We start from the raw sequence: 22,238 nt of genomic DNA, 5'->3' as shown, positions 1-22,238 counted from the left end.
TTTGTTAGTTGGTTGCCCCTCAAACCCTTCTGTATTAAGTTCTTGGTCCTCTGCTCTATCCTGGGAAGATTCAATAGTTTATATGAGGTCATTGTTTCCTTCTTTCCCAACTGGGATATGATTGGCAGGTTTGTTTTAAAAAAAAATCATAATATATTGCATTTTTGATTCTCATAAATTCATTGAGACCTCTTCGGGAGAAGAGGCAAGTATGATGAAATGAAATTCATAAATTTATTGAAGTTTTCATTTCTTTTCCTAAAGCTTAAGAAAGTCTGTTACTCTGATTTCAAAGAAGTGTATTTAAATTTCATAGCCCTATTTCACAAAAAGCAAATGCTCTTACAAAAGAATAATTTGTGTTTGGAAAGGGAAGGGTAAAACATAATTCATTAACTTTCTAATTGCTCTTCCCTTTGTACACATACAAACTGCACAGTCATTTAAATTTTATGGTTTCTCTATTCCACAGAGTTTTTCTTTTAAAAACAGTAACTGTTTTTTTGCTAGAAACAAAAAGGGGAGAAAAGAGCTTCCATTTCAAAATGTTGTATTCATTAAATCTTTTTCTGCTGAGGCAATTGGGGTTAAGTGACTTGCCCACGGTCGCACAGCCTGCAGTGTTAAATGTCTGAGGTCAAATTTGAACTCGAGTCCTCCTGAATTCAGGGCTGATGCTCTGTCCATTGCACCACCTAGTTGACCCCTTTATTAAGGCTTGGTGTGGTACCTGTATTAAGTTAAAGAAAACTTTTTTGTGTGTAAAACATTCTGACAAAGGAGTTAGAATTTAAAGGATAAGGTTTTTTAATTAAATTATTTTACTGCTGGTAACATAGCCATGTCTATCTCCTTAGGGAGAGACATATATAATCTAGGTTTTCAATCTTGCCTCTGAAGTATAGCCCCTTGTTTCTAGTCAAGTCTCAGTCTCTTTGGTCCTCAGTTTCCTCATGTTAAAACAGAGATAATATTGCAACACTTCCCTGTAAAGTTCTTCAGAAGAATGAACGATATCAGTGTTTGTAAGGCAATTTGCAAACCTCCGATTTCCAGGCCTATCTGACAGTTGTTTTAGAAGAGTAAAGCTCTCTTAGATTGTATGTCTGAAGATTTCATAATCATGAGATTTAGAGATGAAAGGGACTGTGAAGATAATTAATCCAACCTCCTTTAAAAAAAAAAATGATGAAACAAGCCTTGAAAAGAATCTCACTTTGCCCTGGGATCCAGAGGTAGTAAATGATAGCTGAAATTTGAGCCTAGGTGCTCCCTTCATAGCCAGGCCTCTTGGTCCCCATTATGATTAAAAGGCTTTCGCACAACAGATCTATAGATTAGAAGTGCAGATCTCCTTCTTGTTCCCATTTTATAGCTGAAAAACCTGAGGTTCAAATGATGTTAAGACTTCCCCATAGTCACATAACCAGCATATGCTAGATGTAGGGGTTTCTTAGTTGTATCCAACTCTCCCTGATTCCATCTGGAGTTTTCTTGGCTAAGAAGGAGCGGCTTGCCATTTCCTTCTCCACCTCATTTTGCACATGAGGAAACTGAGGCAAAAAGAATAAATTGACTTGAGCAGAGTTTTACAGCTAGTCGCCCAGCTGACATGTGGAAGAACCGGGACTCAGTTGGATTCCAAGTCCAAGAACTATTTCCAATAGTTCAGCCAGCTTGACATACTAACATTTTTAGAGGAGACCATTAAAAGATATTTATGGTGTTCAAGTGAATGTATTTTACCTTCTAGTTCCTACTTCTCCACCCAAAGATGTGACAGTAGTGAGTAAAGAAGGAAAACCTAGGACCATAATCGTGAACTGGCAGCCTCCTTCTGAAGCTAATGGCAAAGTTACAGGTACAGTGCTTTTCTGGGCCTCCAAGGTCAGGGTGAGAGGCTCAGCCATGGGGATCTTGAATCAATACTAACAAGGGAAGTTTCATCTCTGGGATTCTAACAATCGATCATCTATTGTTTCTATTGATGTTCTGGTCCTTCTCACTTTGGGAAGTCTCCTTTTTGCTTAAAATTTGCTCTGTATTCCATGGGAAAAATAGCCTCTAATGAGATCTGAATTGATGAAAACATGAAAGAAAAGAATAGTCTTAAAACTCTTCAAAGAGATCCCACCTATTATACTTAGTTTCGTAGAGCTACTCTATGGTCACAAACTTGAAGTGACCTAGAATGTAAAAAGGTTTATTATGTGAGAATATGATGACATAAAATAAAGTGATCCCATTTCTATGCAGCTTTGTCAGGTTGAATTGTTTTTGTCATGAAAGCAAAGAAAATTTATTTCAGCACATAGTGTTTGCAGGAGATTCCTATAGCTTTATATTCCCCTTTTCTTTCCTTTAGGTATTAAATTAAATGGCCACCTGAGGGAATCCTGCCTTCTCAACCTCTCACTGAGAAAGGGCTAACTGTTCTCACTAACTGGTTTTTCCCAAAGGCCAAGATTCCTAGGACCAAGCACCCTAGGTTAGGGGAGGCATTGGTGATGAAGAATACTAGAATTGTTTTCTCAAAAATATTATAGGCTGAAAAGAAGTGAGGACTTTGGGGGTGGGGAGAGAACAAAGCAGGTATAAGAATTTGATCACATAAGACTTTGGAAGAGGCAGCATAGTGGGCGGCAGACCGCATGGGGAGGAGAGGAGGTCCCATCCTCCTTGGCGCAGCCTTCCTCAGAGCCCCCAGACACACGTGCTGCCTGACGCCCCCTCAGCTTGTCCCTCAGGGATTGTAGCAGGCTCCCACCTGGCGGACCCTTCCCCCCCAGTCATGGTGCAGATCACTTTCTCTGCCTCCCCTCAGTAAGCCCCACACCCCTGAACCCTGACCCCAGGCCTCCCCGGCACAAAGCTGGCTCGTCTTCTTCCAAAACCTCCTTCCTTGCTCCCCTTCTCCACTTTCTCACACTCTCGGATCCTGGCCGCTCTCTCCGGCCTGGTGGCCTTTCACTCATGTCCCCAGTTCCCCCATCCCTGCTCCTCCCCAGAGAGGGCCAGGGCTCAGGTGTTTCTCGGGGGGTGAGTTTGCCGGAGCCTGTTCGGCCGCCAGCCCGCCCGGTGCCCAGAGCTGTCACCCAGACCCTGGCTGTGCTGCCGCCCTCGCCTTGGCCCCTGCCAGCCTGCGGCCTGGGACCCTTGCCCCCGCTGCTGCTCCTGCTCCTCTTTATGTGCTCCTGAGAGCTGGAGAGGGCCACAGGACCCGGCTCACTGCCTGGTTTTGCTCTGATCTCCCTGCACCTCCACCATCCTCCCCAGCCTGCTCCCCATGCAGCTTTCCCAGCCTCATCCTCAGGCTGCCCTGACCCCCGCCCTTTGCCCTTTCACACAGAGACTCGCCATGGCCCCCTTCTCCTGTCCCATCACTCCGGTGCCTCCTTTACTCCTCCTTCACATGAACAAGCCCCCCCCCCATCCTGCCCCCTCCGCAGGCTGCTGCTCTCCACCGAGTTACTGACAGAGGGAGAAGGAACAAGCTTTTTATCAAGCACTACTGCATGCGGGCCCTGTGAAGTGGGCACAACTGTCCCGGCCGTGTAGACAAGGAAGCCAGGCAGAGGTCCACACTGACCCCAGGCCCAAGCCCCAGCCTCTGCTGGCCGTCTCTCATCTTCCCGCTCTCACAGCTTCTTCCTTCTTTCTGTCCTTGGCCTTGGCCTCCGGTTGTTGGTACTGGGCCCCTCCCAGGCCTCTCCCTGTACTCGCCTCCACCCCAGCCAGTCTGACCGCTCCCCATCCTCCCCATCCAGCTTGTGCCTCCTCTTCCGATCTTGTCTTCTCAGCACTCCTTCACCTCCTCTCAGTTCACACGGCTCCCATCGCCATCTTCCTACAGAAATTCTCAGCCCTCCTTACCTGTCCAGACCGCCCAGCTAATCTCCACTCTCAGCTCCCCATTTGGCATTTTGGGTTCTTGAATTCCACCGGCCCAAAGCTGATCTCATTTCCCCCCAAATCCTCCCCTTTTTCTAACTGTCCTAATGGTCTCGAAGGTGCCGCTGTTCCCCCAGACACCCAGACTTTCTCCCTGGAATCTTCACTCTTTTACCCCTGAGATCTAACCATTTGCCAAGTTCCATTAATTCTACATGTTTTCTACATAATCTAAATATACATAATCAAATCTCTTGTATATGTGTCCTCTCCTCTTGCATTGCTGCCACCCTAACATGGGGGCTGTTTTCTGCTGACCGCTCTCCTGCCTCAAATCTCTCTCCCCGTTGCAGTCTGTCTTCCAAGTTGTGCTTCCTAAAATGCAGGTCGGACTCATTCTCTCTCCCTCCCTCTCTTCCCCCTCCTCTTTTCCCTCTCACTCTCCCTTCCTTCTCCCTTCTTCCCTCTCTCTGTCTCTGTGTCTGTCTCTTTCTTTTTGTCTTTCCCTATCTCCAGTTTTTTTTCTTTCTTTGTCTCTGTGTCTCTCCATCTGTCTGTCTTATTGTTTCTATTTCTCTCTATCTCTGTCCCTCTCGCCCTCTCCCTCTCTGTCTCTGTCTCTCTCTTCCTCCCTCTCTCTTTTTCTCTTTCTCTCTACCTCCACCCTTCCCTTCCTTTTTCCCTCCTTCCCCTCCTCTCTCCTTCTCTCCCTCCTTTTTTCCCTCTCCCTCTTCCAAGGTCACATGTAAAATCCTATTTTGCCTTGACAAGTCCTCATGACCTGATCCCCTCCTAAGCTTCCAGTCATCTGATCTTACTTCTGTTCATCTACTCTACAATCTAGTGATTCTGACCTCTGGGCCATTCTTCAAACACAGCACTCCATTTCCAGACACACACCCCACACACACACACACACACATTTTTACTGCCTGTTCTCCATGTGGGACTTCACTTCCTCCTTTTCTCCCCCACTTGGTCTCTCCAGCTTCCTTCCAGTCTCAGCCAGTCTCATCTTTCTTCAAGAAGCTTTTCCTGATCTCCCTCAGTATTTGTGTCCCCCTTCTTGGATTTCCTCCAGTTAATTCTGCATACATTTTGTCTGGGACTATTTGGTACTTTTTTTTTTTTTTTTTTTTTTTTAATATTCCCAGTGCTTGGCAGGTACTTGACAGGCATTTGTTAAATGTTTCTTGACTTGGATTTGAAGGACCCAACTTCATATCTTGCCTCTGATTCTTATTATCTTTCTGGCCTCAGGCAGTTACTCAGACTCAGGTTCTCTTTTTTCATTTGCAAAATGAGCATGTTGGACTAAGTGCCCTGCTCCAAATTCTATTTCATTAGCCAGAACCCTTATAAAAATGCCTCCTTCCTCTATCCGGTAAGGGAACAAAATTTGCCTCGCATTCAGGGACCTTGATGATAAACAGATTATTGAAAAAAGCATTTATTAAGTCTGAGTCAGTATCAGGCTCTAACCTACATTCTGGGTAACCCTGCCCCCCAAAAGTGGGATTATTACTAGAGTTGACTTTCTAATATAGGGAGGCCATGGATATGTGGAGTGGTAGCCAGGGAATAGAGTACCTGAGATGTCATTAGTATTATGAGTTGATTGATTGATTGGACAAACGATTGACACTTCTTTTCCAAGTATAATGGCAGCATGGTAGTATTGATTTAATTCCTCTGTAATAGTTGGATAGGAGTCCATGATATCAGGATGGGCAGCTGGAGGGAATGTATAGCATGGTGTCAGGTCTGCTGGGATGATCTGGAGCCAGTTAGCCATAGTGAGTTAGTTGAGTCCTAAGAATATCCAAAGATTAGTGGATTCACTCCCCCTGGGACTGAGAGAAATTTAATGAAGTGTTTTATAAAGTATTTGCTTCACTCCAATTCTTGGTCCCATATCACAACATTGATCCATGTGGACCAATTTCTGAATTCCCTTCAGTGTTCTTAATGTAAAGTAATAATGGAACCCTCATTCTTCAGAAAGGAAGCTTTTAGGCCTGGAGAGACTTATATGAACTGATGCTGAGTGAAACGAGCAGGACCAGGAGATCATTATATACTTCAACAACAAGATTATAGGATGATCAATTCTGATGGATGTGGCCATCCTCAGCAATGAGATGAACTAAATCAGTTCCAATAGAGCAGTAATGAACTGAACCAGCTACACCCAACGAAAGAACTCTGGGAGATGACTATGAACTACTACATAGAATTCCTGATCCTTCTATTTTTGCCTGCCTGCATTTTTGATTTCCTTCACAGGCTAATTGTACACTATTTCAAAGTCTGATTCTTTTTCTACAGAAAAATAACTGTTTGTACATGTGTACATATAGTGTATTTAATTTATACTTTAACATATTTAACATGTATTGGTCATCCTGCCATATGGAGGAGGGAGGGGAAAAATTGGAACAAAAGGTTTTGCAGTTGTCAATGCTGAAAAATTATCCATGCATATAACTTGTAAATGAAAAGCTATGATAAAAAATTTTTTTAAAAAAGAAAAGTACCTTTTAAAAACTAAGGTTCCAGGATTCAGATCAGATTTTTAATTCATTCTTTTCCCTAAATTTTTCTGCCTCCAATTACTACTCTGCATTTGCAATCATCATTAAAACTACATATCTTTAGACCTTTGGCCTATGAGAAGCTCTGAGACAAGACGCCATGTAGTGATGATTCTCTTCTTCATAGGGTATACTTAAAAACATCTCATCCTTCCACGTTGGCTTGTGGAATATATAGCATACCCATTTATTCCTTTTAAAAGGTGGTTGTTGAGAAGGGAACTTGGTATCTTAATTATTCTTTTCAGGCTCAGGACCAGCATCTGGGTTTCTGTCAGCTGAATGTTGGCTTTCTCTGGCTTTCTATTACTGATAGCTAAAGTGGGACTAAGTGTTATTTTTTGTATAGGTTTTTCATTTGCATCTCCTGGTCTGGAGGTGGCTGTGAGTGGCAGATTCTTTTGTTTCCATTGTGCTTCATCAAATGCACATTGTAACACTTGAACTCAGTGAAGCAGAAGGAAATCCCTGATAGAACAGGTACTAAAAAGACTAGCTTTCTGTGTATAGATGGAACACATGTGCTGGGTGCCCTCTGGTGGAGTTAGTAAATAGGCAAGGATGTGTAACCAAGTAGCTCTGGGGGAAGAAAGATACCTTGAGTTATTGATGAGATTTTGTTGAGATTTTCATCCTGAATCAGTTGGCATTTTGCCATTCTTTTTGGTATTTTAGGTCATTGCCAGATTTTAGTCTGAGTTTTCCATAAATATTAGTTTTAAGGAAAATTGCATTGTTTCCTTTTTAAATAACAGTATCACTTTGGTATTTTAAAATAGAACTGGGTCTGACCTTGTTCTCCTTTCTTTCTTTCCCTTGCCCCATCTGCCACATCCTCTTGTCCTCAGTTTATTGCCTAAAGACATCAAAGGAGGGGACAGCAGACTGAATGATGGCAAAAACCTCTGTTCTTTTCCTGCCCTTAACCTGCCTTCCAAAAGATGTAAAACAGGAAAATTCTCAATGGTTTTTAACTTTTTAAATGATTATAGTGATTATATCTGTCTGCTTTTCTACCTGAATAAAATATAGGTTTCTTAACCTTCTGCTTAAGATTTCCTGTAGTCAGTTTCTCTATTTATTAGTATCACCTAAGATTTATTATCATAAACAGCACCTAAGATTTATTCTCTCACTACATCTTTTGGACAGGCTATATCATTTACTACAGTACAGATGTGAATGCAGAGATTCACGACTGGGTTATTGAACCAGTGGTGGGGAACAGACTAACTCACCAGATCCAGGAGTTAACGCTTGACACACCATACTACTTCAAAATCCAAGCCCGCAACTCCAAGGGCATGGGGCCAATGTCTGAAGCTGTCCAGTTTCGAACACCTAAAGGTAAAGTATCCCAACTCATCCTTAACTCATTCTCACAGACATGACAAGTCTCACCTCCTTGGTAGGGGAAAAGTAAAGGATTCACATGTTGCTTTTGTACAGTTGGAGAAGATGGGAAGCAAACAGGATGGATGGTGGGATCAGTTTATCTTTTACTCCTCCCTCCAACCTGCCCTTCCAGCCTTATTTCTCACTATATTCTCTGCAATCTTGCTTTAGCCAAACTGGACTATTAGTCATTCCCTGGTCCCCTCTTGCCCTTCTTGCCTCCATGCATTTATCTAGACCTTCCTACCTTAATCTCTTTCCATTTTGCCTTCCTTCCAGACTCAGCTTTGGTGTCCTGTCCTGCAGAAGTTTTCCCTATATCCCCTCCCTTAGAAGGGATCCTTCCCTCTTCAACTGCTCATCTGCCTCCATATATTCTCTGCTTACAGTGTTCTAGCTTACATTTTATTTGTGAAAATGACAGACTTTTCTCCCTCAGGAATAAGTGTGAGCCTCCTTTTCCCCATCCCACCTAGGTAGTCAAGGCTGTGGGTTCCTGGGTCCTAGGCCCTCGAGGCCCACCTTCTGCACTGGCCTGGATCCAGGAGGCACCCACTGCGGCTGAGACCATGAGCCAATGAGACTCTGCTGGCGGCCTGGGGGGTGGGCAGAAAGCCCCGGGGAGGTGAAGGGAGGCCCCGCCATGTAGAAGAGGCCTGAGGTCTGACTGATGGCAGGAGCAGGGGCAGCTGCACTCCTTTGGCGCGTGCTCCCCCTCTGTCCCACCTGCGCATTGGTGACTTTGCTCTTGTTTTTCTTCCCTGTGCTTGGCCTGGCAGCGGATTCTTCTGACAAAATGCCTAATGACCAAGGTAAAAAACTTAATCAAAACAAACTTAATGACTAAAAGGGAATTTTGTGAATCTACTAAAATATAATTTGAAAAGCCAACAGTAAAATAAAAAAAATAAAAAAACAAGAAATATGGTCATCAGCTCAAGCTGTCTTTTATCTTGTGAAAATGTTCTTATAGGTGAAGATGATATAGAATAATTTTTTAAAATATCAAAGAGCCACATGGATATATTTCATGCACTAACTGAGAAAGAACAAGCCATAGGACAAAAGAGGGATGCTTTTTTGTCCCGTGGCTTGTTCTTTCCCAGTTAGCGCATGTTTTGTCAAGCAACCACACACCTGCTCATCCAAAGGGAAACAAGTCTGCCTGGAAATCCCATTTGTGGACCAAGGGTGGGGAAGGAGCTCCAACAGCTCACTTGAGGGAGCTCCTGGAAAATCTGATTTGGAGCCAGATTGCCACAATGGGTTGGCAATCAGAGCTGGTGAAGCTCTCCTTTGTACAGGGATCTGAGGCTGAGGATGGCCCCATCATTGGGGTAGGGCTATGACTGCCCCTGAGAAGCAGAGGCCATGAGAGTGTTCTCTGGCCTTGGACAACGTTCTGTGAACATGAACATGAGCTTCATCTAACTTTAGGGAAATTGTGTGATTCGCTGAGCCTTGAATTACCTATCTGTGAAATGAGGGGGATGGGATTAGTAGCCTCTGAGGTTCCCTTCAGCTCTGTGTGTATGATTCTGTGAATTCATAATCTCCCAGAATTTAAAATTTTTTAATTTACTTTAAACCTATAATTTTCTACTACTCCATTAGGATATGTTCAATTCAGAGCTATATTTTTTAGCCTTTTCACTTAAAAATATAACTTTGAAAACAAGGTCAAGAATGCTTTAAAAGGAAACAAAAAGATAATTTAGTCTCATATTTCAGTAGTCTTAGAATAATTAGCACTGCCTCTTCAGTGTAAGTACTTAAATGGTGACTGTATTTAAATCAGTCCTTTTCTTACTGATGAATTTTGATTTTGTGTGTGTGTTTTTTAAGGTAGTAGTTACTTATTCTGAGAATATAAAAAGAATGAATTTTGGCAGTTCAGCCTCTAAGACACTTAAAAGATAATAAGAAATAAAGAACATGTTAAGGCTTCTGTTAGAAGTGAGAAAACTCAGAGTTTAGGATCTTCATGAAATGCATTTATATTTCAGACTATTAAATTCCTTCCAGGGAGCTAGATGTCTTTATTAGTGTTTATAACAGAATCACAAGCCTAAAGATGCTGTGATGGATTGAGAGAGAGTAAAATCAAGAAGGAGGGAGTTTTCCAATTCTAGATCCCCTATTTCTGAAAAAAAATTCATCTTTCTCTACATTTGAGCTACAAAACTCTAGCTTCAATCTAATGGAAAACACTGAGACACTTAGATTTATTCTAAATGATTCAAAGATAGCTTTTTCTGTGACTCTCAAGGCAGGATTTCTTTAAGAAATGCTTCCCTGTTACTACTGCCTTTCAAAAGGAGTTCCAGTTTTTTATATTTCTGGTCATTTGATTTTCTGTAAACTTGTTCTTGTTCTTTCTTTCTTCTGTAACTTGTTACTTTCTGCCTACACGACATTGGCGGGGGGGTGGGGGAGGGAGAAGGGGGAAGTGGTAGCAGATGTTATTTTTCCTTCTAGGTTTATTATGCATGAAGAGCAGTTATCAGAGATGACTTTAACTTTGCATTTTTATCAAGTCTCCTCCAAAGTGTATTAACGCTACTGTTTACTGATTTCTAAGACATTAATTGAGTAAAGTGAGGATGCTGGATGGTAAAAGTGCTGAGTAACAAGTTTTATAGTAAAACAGTGTAAAAATCAGGATTGGTCCATGAAAGAATTTCTAATGATTTCCTTTGCTTGTTAAAATTTTACCTGATTTTAGAGTATATTAGATGAGTTTAAAGACATGCCAATAAAATGAAATTGGGGTGGTGTAGGGAAGGACCTTGTCTTTTTTTTGACAGGCCCCTGTAGACTACTCTTCCGAGAAAAGAAGGTCACAGACACTGGAGTTAGCAGCAGCACCAAGAGACTTCTCTTCCCTGTCCAGATTTAAACATTTGATACTTGACTAACTCATTAGGACAGGAGGACTGACAGTGACACCAGCCTTATACCCATTACTTATATTCCTTATTATACCTAAAGTACATTTGATTTTGAATCTAAAGACTGGGTGAGAACACTGTAGCCCACACTAAAGTGAGTTCACTCTTCATTCACATTAGAGTTGTTTAAACAACTTAAGGTGGGCACCTCGCTTCCATTCCTTCAATTTAGAACTTCATTTCCTTCAATTTCTTTTGGAATTTCACTTCAATTCAATTCAATTCAAATGATGACTTTGCTTCTTTTTGATACTAACTGGCTTCTTTCCTTATAGAGACTGTCTCATCCCCTATTCGCATAATCTCTATGGAATGTTTGACAGTCATGTAAAATTTCTCCCAAACTGTACCAAAAGTTCCTTCCAGATGCCAGGGTAGTAGAGCTACATGTGAGAATCTTTCCACACATATAAGACCTACACAATTCCCATTACATAGAAATGTAATGCTTGCTGTCTCTGTGCCACTCTATATTCCCTGTTTCCTCAAGTGAAAAAATACATATAGAAGCCCATTAACCATCAAGCTGTGGAGTGGGAATGGGATAAATTCAGACTGAATGAGTGATTCCTGATTGGTTTCTTCTTCAGCTTCAGGGTCTTCAGGAAAAGGAAGCAGGCCTCCAGACACAGGATCTGATTACAAGCCTCCGATGAGTGGTAAGACCTTCCCCAGCTCCAGTGCAGCTCGGCAGGCGAGAGAAGCATTTCTGTATCTCCAAACTGCCTCCCCTAGGGTCTGTTGTGTGAAGCATATGCTTCATACATTTAAATGTTCTGTACTTTGGTATGTCCAAAGCCACTTGGTAACTTACTCTAGCCAAGGCAGATAATAAAGAGAAAGCCAGGGTTCCCAATAATTAGCTCTGTGACCTGCCTAGGGGCTCACAGCCCAGGGCTGTGTTCTTTAGCCAGCTACCTTTCAGGAATTTCCTCTTTGTCCAATACATGTCCCTTCATCATTCCAATACCCTCAGAAGGTAGGCAAATCTTGGTCCCATTTTGTGCATAAGGAAACAGAGGCTTGGAGAAGTTCCATGACTTTGTCAAGCTCACATAGAAGGAATGGGACCAGGATTCAATCCAGAGCTCTTAGCTCACTAGAAATGCCTCTCCCATCAGTTATACAAATTTAAGACTCCTTTCTTATGGGTTGGTGGTGTCTCAGTACTATCTTTCTCATAATATAATACTAAAACATTAAATACTACCAAGAGAATAGCTTCTATTTCCTTTGTCTCTTCTTTTAGAGTAGGAGTTCTTAACCCAATTCCCAAGGACTGCCCTTCCTCCAAGGGGTTCATGGATAGATTTTAAGGGTTCTGTATGCTGAGATGGAAAAAAATAGATTTTTATTTTCATTTACCTCTTCTATCATAATTTTTAAAACCAATATCATTTTGAAAAGGGAGTCCATAGACCTCATCAGACTCCAGAAGAGTTTGTGACCAAAAAAAAGCTCTCACCTGTTTTGGAGCACAACATAGTGGTCCGAGTCTAATCTAGTAGCTGCAATATTCAGGTTAGTAGTTGCTAGTCAGCTGGTGCATTCATTGGCAAAGAAAGATGGTGACTTGCAACTAAATAGTGCCACTTTTTCAAAAGAAATCCCTTGGCCAGTTAAAATATTAAAAATAAGATACATTTCAAGGTATTCAATCAAAACTACTTAATTCAATCTTTATATCCTCCAGGACACCCATACTTTGTTAGTTTGAAACAACATGAATCTTTTAGTCCTCAAATGAAGAATTCCTCTTTGATGAGATACAAGGAGGTGCATTCAGGATGTATCTCTGATAACATCATGCATATATTTTATCCGTTCTAGTAACTGAGCCCTGAAAGCATGCCCAGGGTCCTTGACTATCAATTACAATTGATGCGTGATCTCAGTGCCCATTCTGGTTCAATGTAGGATCACTAGCTGCTCCCATGACCTTATTTCAGTTAAGAAGAGGCTGCCATGGCACTTAATCAGCTTGTTTTTCATTGGTCTCCTATGTACCTTCTTGTAATTTTTCAGTCATTCAGACATGTGACCCTTAGGCTCCACATGCCCAATTCATCTCCCCTCCAGAAGATCACTCTTCTTGTCAAGATGCCGCCGGCCTCCCGGTCCCTCAGTCTCAACCCACCACAGCCAGGCTTTCTCCCTTGGGTCTCCATCTGTCATACGGTGGCAGCCCTCGTTCAGGCCCTCATGACCTCTCGCACTGAGACACTGTGACCTTCCAGCTGGCCGCCTGTGTCTAGCACTTCCTCCGCTCTGCTCCTTCCGAACATTGCCCTCCCATCCCTCTTCAGTCCACTTGTGCCGACACAGCTCCCTTTTCTCCTTTCACCACAGCTTTGCTGGAGCCTTACCACCTCTCAGCTTCCTTAAAGCCCCTTAAATCTTTTGTAGGAGTTATTTCCTAGTTTGTCTTCTCCATTTGAATGTGAGGTCCTTGAGGGAAGAGGCATTTTTACCTTTCCTTTCTTTCTCAGAACTTCACATCTAAAGCTTCATAAATGCCTATTGGCTGACTCACAGTGGACAGCAGAAGGGCTCCATGGCTCTCCCTCAAATGTCATGAGAAGGCACCCACCATGTGTGGTGCATTCATGGAAGGAGAGAAGCAAGAGGCATGCAGAATGCACAGGCACCGAGGCTTTGGGTTAGGAGCACTGAGGGAGCATCCAAACCAAAAGGCCACCGACCCACCTCAACATTAGAGAATTGTTTCATTAGCATAACATCTACTTATTCAGAGCCATGTTCTAACCATGGCTTTATCCCACCAAGTCTCAGCAGTACCTACAAAGTCAGATATTTCTTTCAGCCTTCAGATCTGTAGTTCATTTTGACTATTGTATACATTTGAGGTGTTTCTTTGTAGACATTTTATACAATAGGTGTTTGATAACCTTCTGAATATGCAGCAGGTACATAAAATACTATGTGAGATCCTAACAAATAAAACAATGATTTTCTGTTAGAGATCAAGGAAAATTTTATAGAGGAAGTTGCAGAGTTTCCTTGAAGTAATGGATCCCATTCAACAGAAATTGGGAGGATGACATTTTAGTTTTAGTAAATGGCAGGAATAAAAGCTAGGTGTGTACAAGACAGGAATCTAATTTGGTGAAAATGTAGCCCTCATGGAGATATGCAGTGTGACATTATCCTGGAAGGATGAGTTTGTGGAATGCATGACCAAGCTAAATTATAGAACACTTAGCACAGTGGGTAGGTAGCACAGAGTAGGTACTTAATAACAGCTTATTTCCTTCTTTCCTTCAAGACATACAGAGAATTGTAGGAGGAATTGCTATGTGTGTGATGGGTCCATTGTGATTATGGTAGGAGATGACCCGAGAATATGAAGGCACAGAGGAGTTGCTGTCAGCATTGTTTTTGGACCAGACCCAGGATTTATGGTAGAGAGTACTGTCAGTGAGGAAACTCTCCTCTCAATGAAAATCCATAATTGTTCTTCAATTTAATGTCTTAACTGCCCAAGACATTGACCATAATCGCTGAGCCAGGTGTGTTTGAAACAGAACTTGGCCTGTGTCTTCCTGACTCCAGAGCTATCCTACACTGCCTTTGCACGGCAGAAGGAAATGCCCACATTTTGTTCTCTGAAAATTGGGAGCAGGGGGAGGGAAAGATTTTTTTTCTTAAGGAAATGCGTCTTTGAAATTGTGATTAAAGACAGCCTCATGTGGCAGAGAGAGCAGCAGACCTGAAGTTAGAAGGCTTGGGTCCGAACTAAGTGGCCACAGGTGCCTCCTCTGAGCCCGCGATTCCTCAGTAAAAGGGGGAGGGCCTTGTGAGCATGGTTTGTTACTTAGTTCTCCTCCGGCTTTACATTCCATGAAAACTGTACCTTAGGAGTAACATTTCCACAGCTTCCCCAGAGTTATCATGAGGACCAAGGGAGATAGCAGAACTCTTTTTCATTTTAACATAAAAGTATTCTATACAGACTATTGGTATAAATGCTTATTATTATTGTTATTCTAAAAGTCAGTGAAAATGTGACCTGATTTATGATGTGGGTTCCATAAGATCAGGCTATGTGCTTTGAAACACCAGAGAGAGGTGTTTAAATAAAAAGGCTTTATTTAAGTAGGACAGGGTAGGAGTTTTAATGTCCTTCACTATCCTTATTGTGTTCAGGATTCCCCCATACATTAACCAACCTGCTTTTTTCTCCTCCTTTCAGGTAGTAACAGTCCTCATGGAAGTCCCACCTCCCCTCTAGACAGTAACATGCTCTTGGTCATCATAGTCTCCATTGGTGTCCTCACCATTGTGGTGGTGGTGATCATCGCTGTGTTCTGCACTCGTCGCACCACCTCGCACCAGAAAAAGTAAGAACTCCCGTTCTGCCGCAGCTTTGTTGGAGTTGGGAAAGAGGGAGAAAGGAGGAAGGGTCATTGTAGAAAAGAAAAAAGCGTCTGGGATGGTAATGTATGAGTACATTGTATCTGTCTTAAGGAAGACTCACTCCATTGAGATAAGTTTACCTGTGACTTCAGCCTGTATGTATGAAGGAGCAACTAAAGTCATTCCAGTGCATAGGTTAACTAGGAAATAGAGAAAGAAAGATTTTGTCCCTAAATAATTTGAAGATAATTTTTTAGTTCCATTTAGCTATTTTTAGACCTGCAATAATTCATTTCTCTGTACATGTTCATAAAGCATGCCAAATGTTAAACATGGGTGAGTATGTAAATATGTGACACCTAGGGTATAGTCACACCTCATATATTTCACCTAATGGAGTAAAGACCAATTCAACTAATTTTAAAATATTTTTAAAGAACCAGTTTTATTTCAAGTACATGTATTAGAAGTCAGCAAACAATGTTTTCAAACAGATATATGGAAGAACTCTTAATTACAATAACAGAAATAAAAGTTAATAAATTGGCATAAAGATTTATAAATTATTTGTTGAATGTTGATATGAATAATGTTTCTGTAGCCTATTGTGTGATTTTAGGACCTGAAAGAATTTGAGGAAGAGGAAGTTTAGATAGTGAGAGAGCGCTTATCAATAAGTGTGATGAATTACTTGGAGTATTTCAGCCTGATGACCTTGTTATTTGGTCTCTCTCTCTCAGAAAGAGATTGGTTCTACAAAGAAACTTTTTCTTAATCAGCTTCAAATGGGATTGCAGTTAGCTAAACTATCAATATAAGTCTTGACTTTCCTCCCAAGACCTTGACATAGCTAAGCCTAGCATCTTCCTCTAGTCATTCTGTGTGTGCTACTTAAAAAAGCATAAGAAATGTTTAAAAACAGTTTCTTCTGAATGATTATTAGGATGTCCTTGGCCCAGAGGATCTTTACTGTAAGACTACAGGTGAGGTCCTGCTCAGTTAGTGGGAATCAAGATTTTACAGGATTTTCATTTTTGTGTTTTTAGAAGCCTCACAAATGGTCACTGGTGTTGGCTTCATGTACTTTTTTTGAGTTATCATTATGAATCTCTTTTTTTTTTCTCTCTCTTTTTTTTTTTTTTGCCTCTACATCTTTCTTTTTTCTTTCTAGTTTTAGAATCATTCCCTAGGAGAGAATATGCACTCTTCTTGGTGTCCTTTAACATATATTCTGATGGCTATCTCTCATTTTCTTTTATCTTGTTATTTTTTAAATTAAAATTTCTTTCCACTTTAGACTCTTTATTCAGGAAATATCTTTTACATTTGGTGGCTACATTCATCTGTCCCTATAAACTTAACGTTTTCTGAAGTTCCATTGCCAGTACTTACAATCTTGGACTCTATTTTTTATCTCAAACCTAAAATCAAATAGGCATATCCAGCATGCTTTTTTTTTTTAAATGGATAAACTGGATATCATGCACATAATTTATAGATTGAAAAGTATCTGTTAAAAGACTTAAGTATTATAGATAGTGGTTAGAAGGCCGTGACAAACAGGGAGGGATGTTTCTGCCTGTAATGTCACCTCTCAAAGAAGATTATTAAAAGGATTTGAAATTGCACAAAAGAGAACAGAAGGAAACACATACAGCTTTGTAAGTAACATTGAGTTTGTTATATATGATTTTTCAAAGCAAGGTGCTTCGCATGTAATCCTATTCTGTTCTACCTTGTATGTGAAAATTTTCAGCTTTTTGATGTTCATAGTTTTAAAAAAGATTAGGTAGCCATATACATAAATGAATCTTCAGACTCCACTAACTTGTATCCCTTGTCTTAAAGAATTGATTGGAAAATCTCAATTAAAAAGGAATTTAGAGCTAGTTTAATCCAAATCATACCAACTGTTCAAAGACTTTTAGCAAAAGTGAGCCTGTTATTTTCCAGAACATCCATTCCAATTTTGGATGGCGTGACAGTGAGGAAGATTTCCCCTACTCAAACTTAAATTTGCTTCTTTGCAGCATCTGTCCATTCTTCCTAAATCTGACTTCTGGAACCAAGCAGAACAAATCTGATCCCCAAATAGCCACGTGCTTATGAACCTCTAGAGCACAGGTGGAGGTATTTAGCCTTCTCCAGCCCTGACAGAAGCCCAGCAGGCTTCTCTATCAATTCTGTGTTGGAAACCATTCATCTGGGTCTGGTGACTTGAAGTCAAGAACAGCTGTCCCCCTTCATGGGACCCCCCCCTAATTATCTTGGGTTCTAAGTTCTGGAACACCATTTATGTGCGACCCTTTTCAGGTCAGACATCATCATCCTTGGCAGAGAAGACAGGGAAAATGAGAGTTGAGCAGTTCTGCCTTCTGTATTGCCATCATTTCCACATGCATAAACAGTCCAATCCCCCTTTTTATTATCATTTTTTCCTCAGCATCACTTTAAAAAAAAAAAAAAAGCCCAATGCCTTTTGAGAGAAGCATCCTGGATTGGAGTTGAGAAGGCCCAAGTTCAAATCCTGCCACAGACACTGGTTCTTGACCCTAAGGTTGTTTATGCCTTCGTTTCCTTATCTGTAAAATGCTGGGGTTCAACCTGATGTCCCCTGAAGACCCTTCTAGCTCAGTCCGTGTCTTTCACGATCTCTTTCATCTGACTTCGCATTCTTCAGCAGCCTCCCTCAGCTTGTTCTGAACCTCAGGATTGCTGACACTGCCATTCATTCTTTTTAAAAATGACTTCTTGGTGGATTTGGTTTAAAGCTGCTGTCCCTTTTCATCCCCTATTTCCCAAAGAAGCAGACACGCATACCCAATGAAACTTCTTTTATAATGAAAGAAAACCATTCAGATGGAGATGTTAACAAAGCTACTGCAGCTGACAGTGAGAGCGTATAATGCAGCAGTCACTGCAGGAAGAAGGAAGCCATCCTCAGCTCTCTGAGACCAGATCGGACATCATGAACCAGATGCTGTCTTCTGGCATTGTTGTCATTTCATTCTCCTGGCTCTGCATCAGTTATACTTCCCCTGGTCTTCCCAACTTCCTCTGAATCTCTCACATTTACCATCCCTCACAGTGAGTGCAGCGTGTGTGTGGCCCATGTGTGCCGCAGTCTGATCAGCCATTTCCCAGTCACTGTGGATACACTTTCCAGTTTTGTGCACCTATAAAGAGTGCTGCTTGGAATATATTAGTGAACTTTCACTTCACTGGGATTCGTCCCCAGAAGTGGAATTAGAGGATCAGAGTATGCGTTAATTTCAAATAGTTTTACATCATCATTTTATTAATTAACAGCTCCATCAATAAGTGTTTTTATTCCCACTTCTCACAGCCATATACTGTGTTTATATCTTTTCTCCTTTTACCTGCCTTTTCTTTTCTCTGCTGGATATAGACTTCTAAGATATAAATTAGCCAATGAATTAATATCCTCTTTTTCTTCATTATTCTAAGTGTTTCCTTGGGTAGTTTTACAAGTTCACTCTTGAGTGCTTTTAAACCTTTTGAGAATTGTGGAATTTTAGGTCATTTCATTGTTCCTTTCCATTCTCTAAACCCTCTAAAACAGTTTTCCTTCTAACACAAATTCTGATCTTGAGTTTTTCCTTCACTCTGTAATGTAAACATTTCTACTTCAACAACCAGTTCCTATCTCTTGCCTATTATCACATGGGCAGATCTTGTATTTGCATTTATAGATAGGAAACTGATCTTTATGTTGTTCACAGAAAAGTGTTATAAGGAGTTTTGATTGTATGTTTAATTATATTTTTTATTTTTCTACATAGGAAACGAGCTGCCTGCAAATCTGTGAATGGCTCCCATAAATACAAAGGAAATTCCAAAGACGTCAAACCTCCAGACCTTTGGATCCATCATGAGAGGCTAGAGTTAAAGCCTATTGATAAGTCTCCAGACCCAAACCCAATCATGACTGACACCCCAATTCCACGAAACTCCCAAGATATCACCCCTGTGGATAATTCCATGGACAGCAATATCCATCAAAGAAGAAATTCATACAGAGGTATTAGTTGTCAGTGAAAAGTTCCCCCATTCCCACTCCTTATGTGAATGAAGACTGTAGGCTTTTGTTAAAATTGTCTTCAACACTTTGCAGATGTTTTTTGATTTTGGCAGTGTTTAAAGAATTAATTTCATAAAATATCTTTGCTTACACAACATTTCCATAGATGGTCTGGGGATAGCTTGTTGTGAGTGATGAGCCAACAAGGAGTTAGTTTCCCTGCTCACTTTGTTTGACAAGATTGATCCCATCAAAGTTGTATTGAAAAAAAGAGATCATTTGATACCCGTGTCATGTTATCATGTCGTTGTCCTCACTTCTCTTGAGATTTAGCTAAAATGTTATTGGTCTGGATTATATTAATTCAGGGGCTAAAAGGCTCAATGGTGATACTATCTGTGAAGACCCGACTTTTCAAAGAGTGTAAGCATACATGAATAGAACTCTGACTGTATAGTCAGTCTTCTAACAAGTGAAAGGAAGTAGGGGGCCCCTCAGTGCCACTTTTTTTTCAGACAGGGCTATCCTGAGTTTCTCTCCTTCCTTGACATTTAAGGAGTATTTTGAGATTTGTTCATCATGTAACTAACAATGGTGTCTGTGTTTCTTGGTTTCACCACACTAAAATTGTTCAAATCAAGCTTCTAAGTGGTATTGCTGGACTGACTACTAGGTTGTAATTAACTTTAGTCTTTGGTATTTAGGGCATGAATCAGAAGATAGTATGTCTACACTGGCTGGAAGGCGAGGAATGAGACCAAAAATGATGATGCCTTTTGACTCTCAGCCACCCCAGCGTAAGTTTAGGATATTTCTGTTAATTCATTAATTGTGTTAATAGATTTGAAAAGAGCTATGCACCAGTGACTAACTTAATTTTGCCCTAATATCAGTGTTCATCAGTAAATTTAATGATGAGAGCTTAAGGCAGGGGTCCTCAAACTACGGCCCTCGAGCCAGATGCAGCAGCTGAGGACGTTTATCCCCCTCACCCAGGGCTATGAAGTTTCTTTATTTAAAGGCCCACAAAACAAAGTTTTTGTTTTTACTATAGTCTGGCCCTCCAACAGTCTGAGGGACAATGAACTGGCCCCCTATTCAAAAAGTTTGAGGACCCCTGGCTTAAGGCATAAATGGTAACCACCTGCCAATCAGAAACCTACCAAGAGTCTAAAATTGATGTTTCTTGCAAAGAATCATCAGTCATCTGGAACTTTTAAATCAAGGGTTTAAAAACCACTGAGGTGATCATCCTTTGTTGTGTAGGGAGGGAATTATGACCCTAAGGTTGTTTATGCCTCTGTTTGCTTATCTATAAAATGCCTCAGAGGAATAGAGTGTCCACATTAAAAGCAGACCTGACCATCCCAACAAGAAGTACATGGTGGAGAAACATAAAGACTAGATCACTATATGAGAAAGCAAGGTCATTTTGGAATTTTTTGTTGATTTGTTTTGGTGGTGTGTTTTGTTTTTGTTTTTGTTTTTTAACAACTTTTATCCTTCTTAATATCTGTTCAATACTGATAAGCTTCTTAAGAATATTTTATTGTTTTAGAGAGAGTAAAGTCCTTTAAATACCTTGGCTCATTGGGAATTTTGAGAAAAATAACTTCCCCTGTGGCATGGAGTCCCTATTCCAAAGTTTTGATTAAATAATCATGAATAAATCCTTCTCCCAGTAATAAGAAAATCATTCCCATTATGTTCCTGGGCAAACTTAGTGAAAATTTTCTCCCATCTACATGTTAAATGTAGCTGATGCTAGATTCTAAAGGATAGCTTAGCAAGAATAGTCTATTCATAAATTAGCTATCAATTTCTGTTAAGAAAAATGGAAGTGGGAAAAAATAAACTGTATTTGGCTAATAACTGGCCAGAAGATTCAAGAATTTACCCACAAACATTGACATATTCATTTTTTCAGGTCATTTCTTACATTTTCAGGACTAAGTTATCAATGAATCTCAGTTTCTATTGGTTTTGATTCAGAGTCTTTATTTACACACACACACACACACACACACACACACACACACACACATAGGCTAGTTTTTCCTTTAAAAAAATAACAAAAGAATGATCATCCTTATTTTCAGATTTGTTCCCAATTTATGTATATTGGGAAAAGATGGTCAACTTAATTCTTTCATTTTTTTTTTTTTTTTTGGAAAGAGAGAAAAAATATAACATGCTTAGGTAGAAATACCGATGAATTATTATGACTTTACCATTGGGTAGGGAGGAAATAGATATGAGTCATCTCTCTTAATTCAGTAATCCTTATGGCAGTATTTTTGGCCATAGTTGTTATGACAATAATAATTATTCCTACTGCTATCCTTCATCTTAAACTAGAAGGCACCAATATATCCTGGTCACGGGTAAAGCAGGGTCTTCTCACAAGTTGATCCCTAAAGCCTGAGTACTGCTGAGAGCTAAAGAATCCAACTGACCTGGCTCCTCCAGAATAAAGCAGCTGTTGATGTGGTGGTTAGGTAGAGGTTAAGATTGCAAAAACACCCAGTGAGAGAAGAGAGATGTTAAAAAGGAGCATTACCTTCTTAGGAGTCTCAATAACTAGAAGACTTTAAACCTGAGTGAAGAGACTGTACATTTATCCTTCTGTCTTCCTCCTGCTGATGTTTTGGAAAAGAACAGCATTTCTTTGCTATTGCTGATAAATGTGCATGTCCTTGTCCCCGGCCCCTAGAGAAGAGGCTTCCTGAGAGCTGCTAATTCCTGGAGACCCTGATGCTCTGCTCCTGTGACTTAGAGCTTTTGTTCTGTGGTGTATACCCCGATCTCTGAAAGACCTGAGCTGCAGTAGTTAGTCTGGATGTGCCCCTTAGGGGCCTTTTTAATTTTTTCCCCAAACCTGTGATTTCATTAGTGCAGGGAGCTCCCTGAGAGTGATTCTTTCCAACTGTGGAGATGAGCTCCTGCTATTAGAAAACTGCCTGGGGCCCCTGAGAAGCAAAGAGACAT

At 40.8% G+C, this 22,238-nt stretch overlaps 1 protein-coding gene across 10 annotated transcripts in view; it reads left to right on the top strand.

The window, feature by feature from the left end:
• The window catches only part of NEO1 (neogenin 1), a 228,917-nt gene that overhangs the window by 197,156 nt on the left and 9,523 nt on the right, over positions 1-22,238 (top strand). For 7 of the 10 annotated variants that reach the window (XM_031956660.1, XM_031956656.1, XM_031956654.1 and 4 more), the window contains exons 19-25: positions 1,754-1,861; positions 7,638-7,832; positions 8,660-8,692; positions 11,422-11,490; positions 15,045-15,192; positions 19,012-19,250; positions 19,955-20,047. In XM_031956660.1, the coding sequence (XP_031812520.1) occupies positions 1,754-1,861; positions 7,638-7,832; positions 8,660-8,692; positions 11,422-11,490; positions 15,045-15,192; positions 19,012-19,250; positions 19,955-20,047 (885 nt within the window). The remainder of the gene's footprint in view (positions 1-1,753; positions 1,862-7,637; positions 7,833-8,659; positions 8,693-11,421; positions 11,491-15,044; positions 15,193-19,011; positions 19,251-19,954; positions 20,048-22,238) is intronic. The other 3 variants (XM_031956658.1, XM_031956657.1, XM_031956651.1) reach the window with 1 other exon arrangement.

The sequence above is a fragment of the Sarcophilus harrisii genome, chromosome 2 (assembly GCF_902635505.1).
Source record: "Sarcophilus harrisii chromosome 2, mSarHar1.11, whole genome shotgun sequence".
Lineage (NCBI taxonomy): Eukaryota > Metazoa > Chordata > Mammalia > Dasyuromorphia > Dasyuridae > Sarcophilus > Sarcophilus harrisii.
This window is presented reverse-complemented; position numbering and strand designations above follow the sequence as displayed.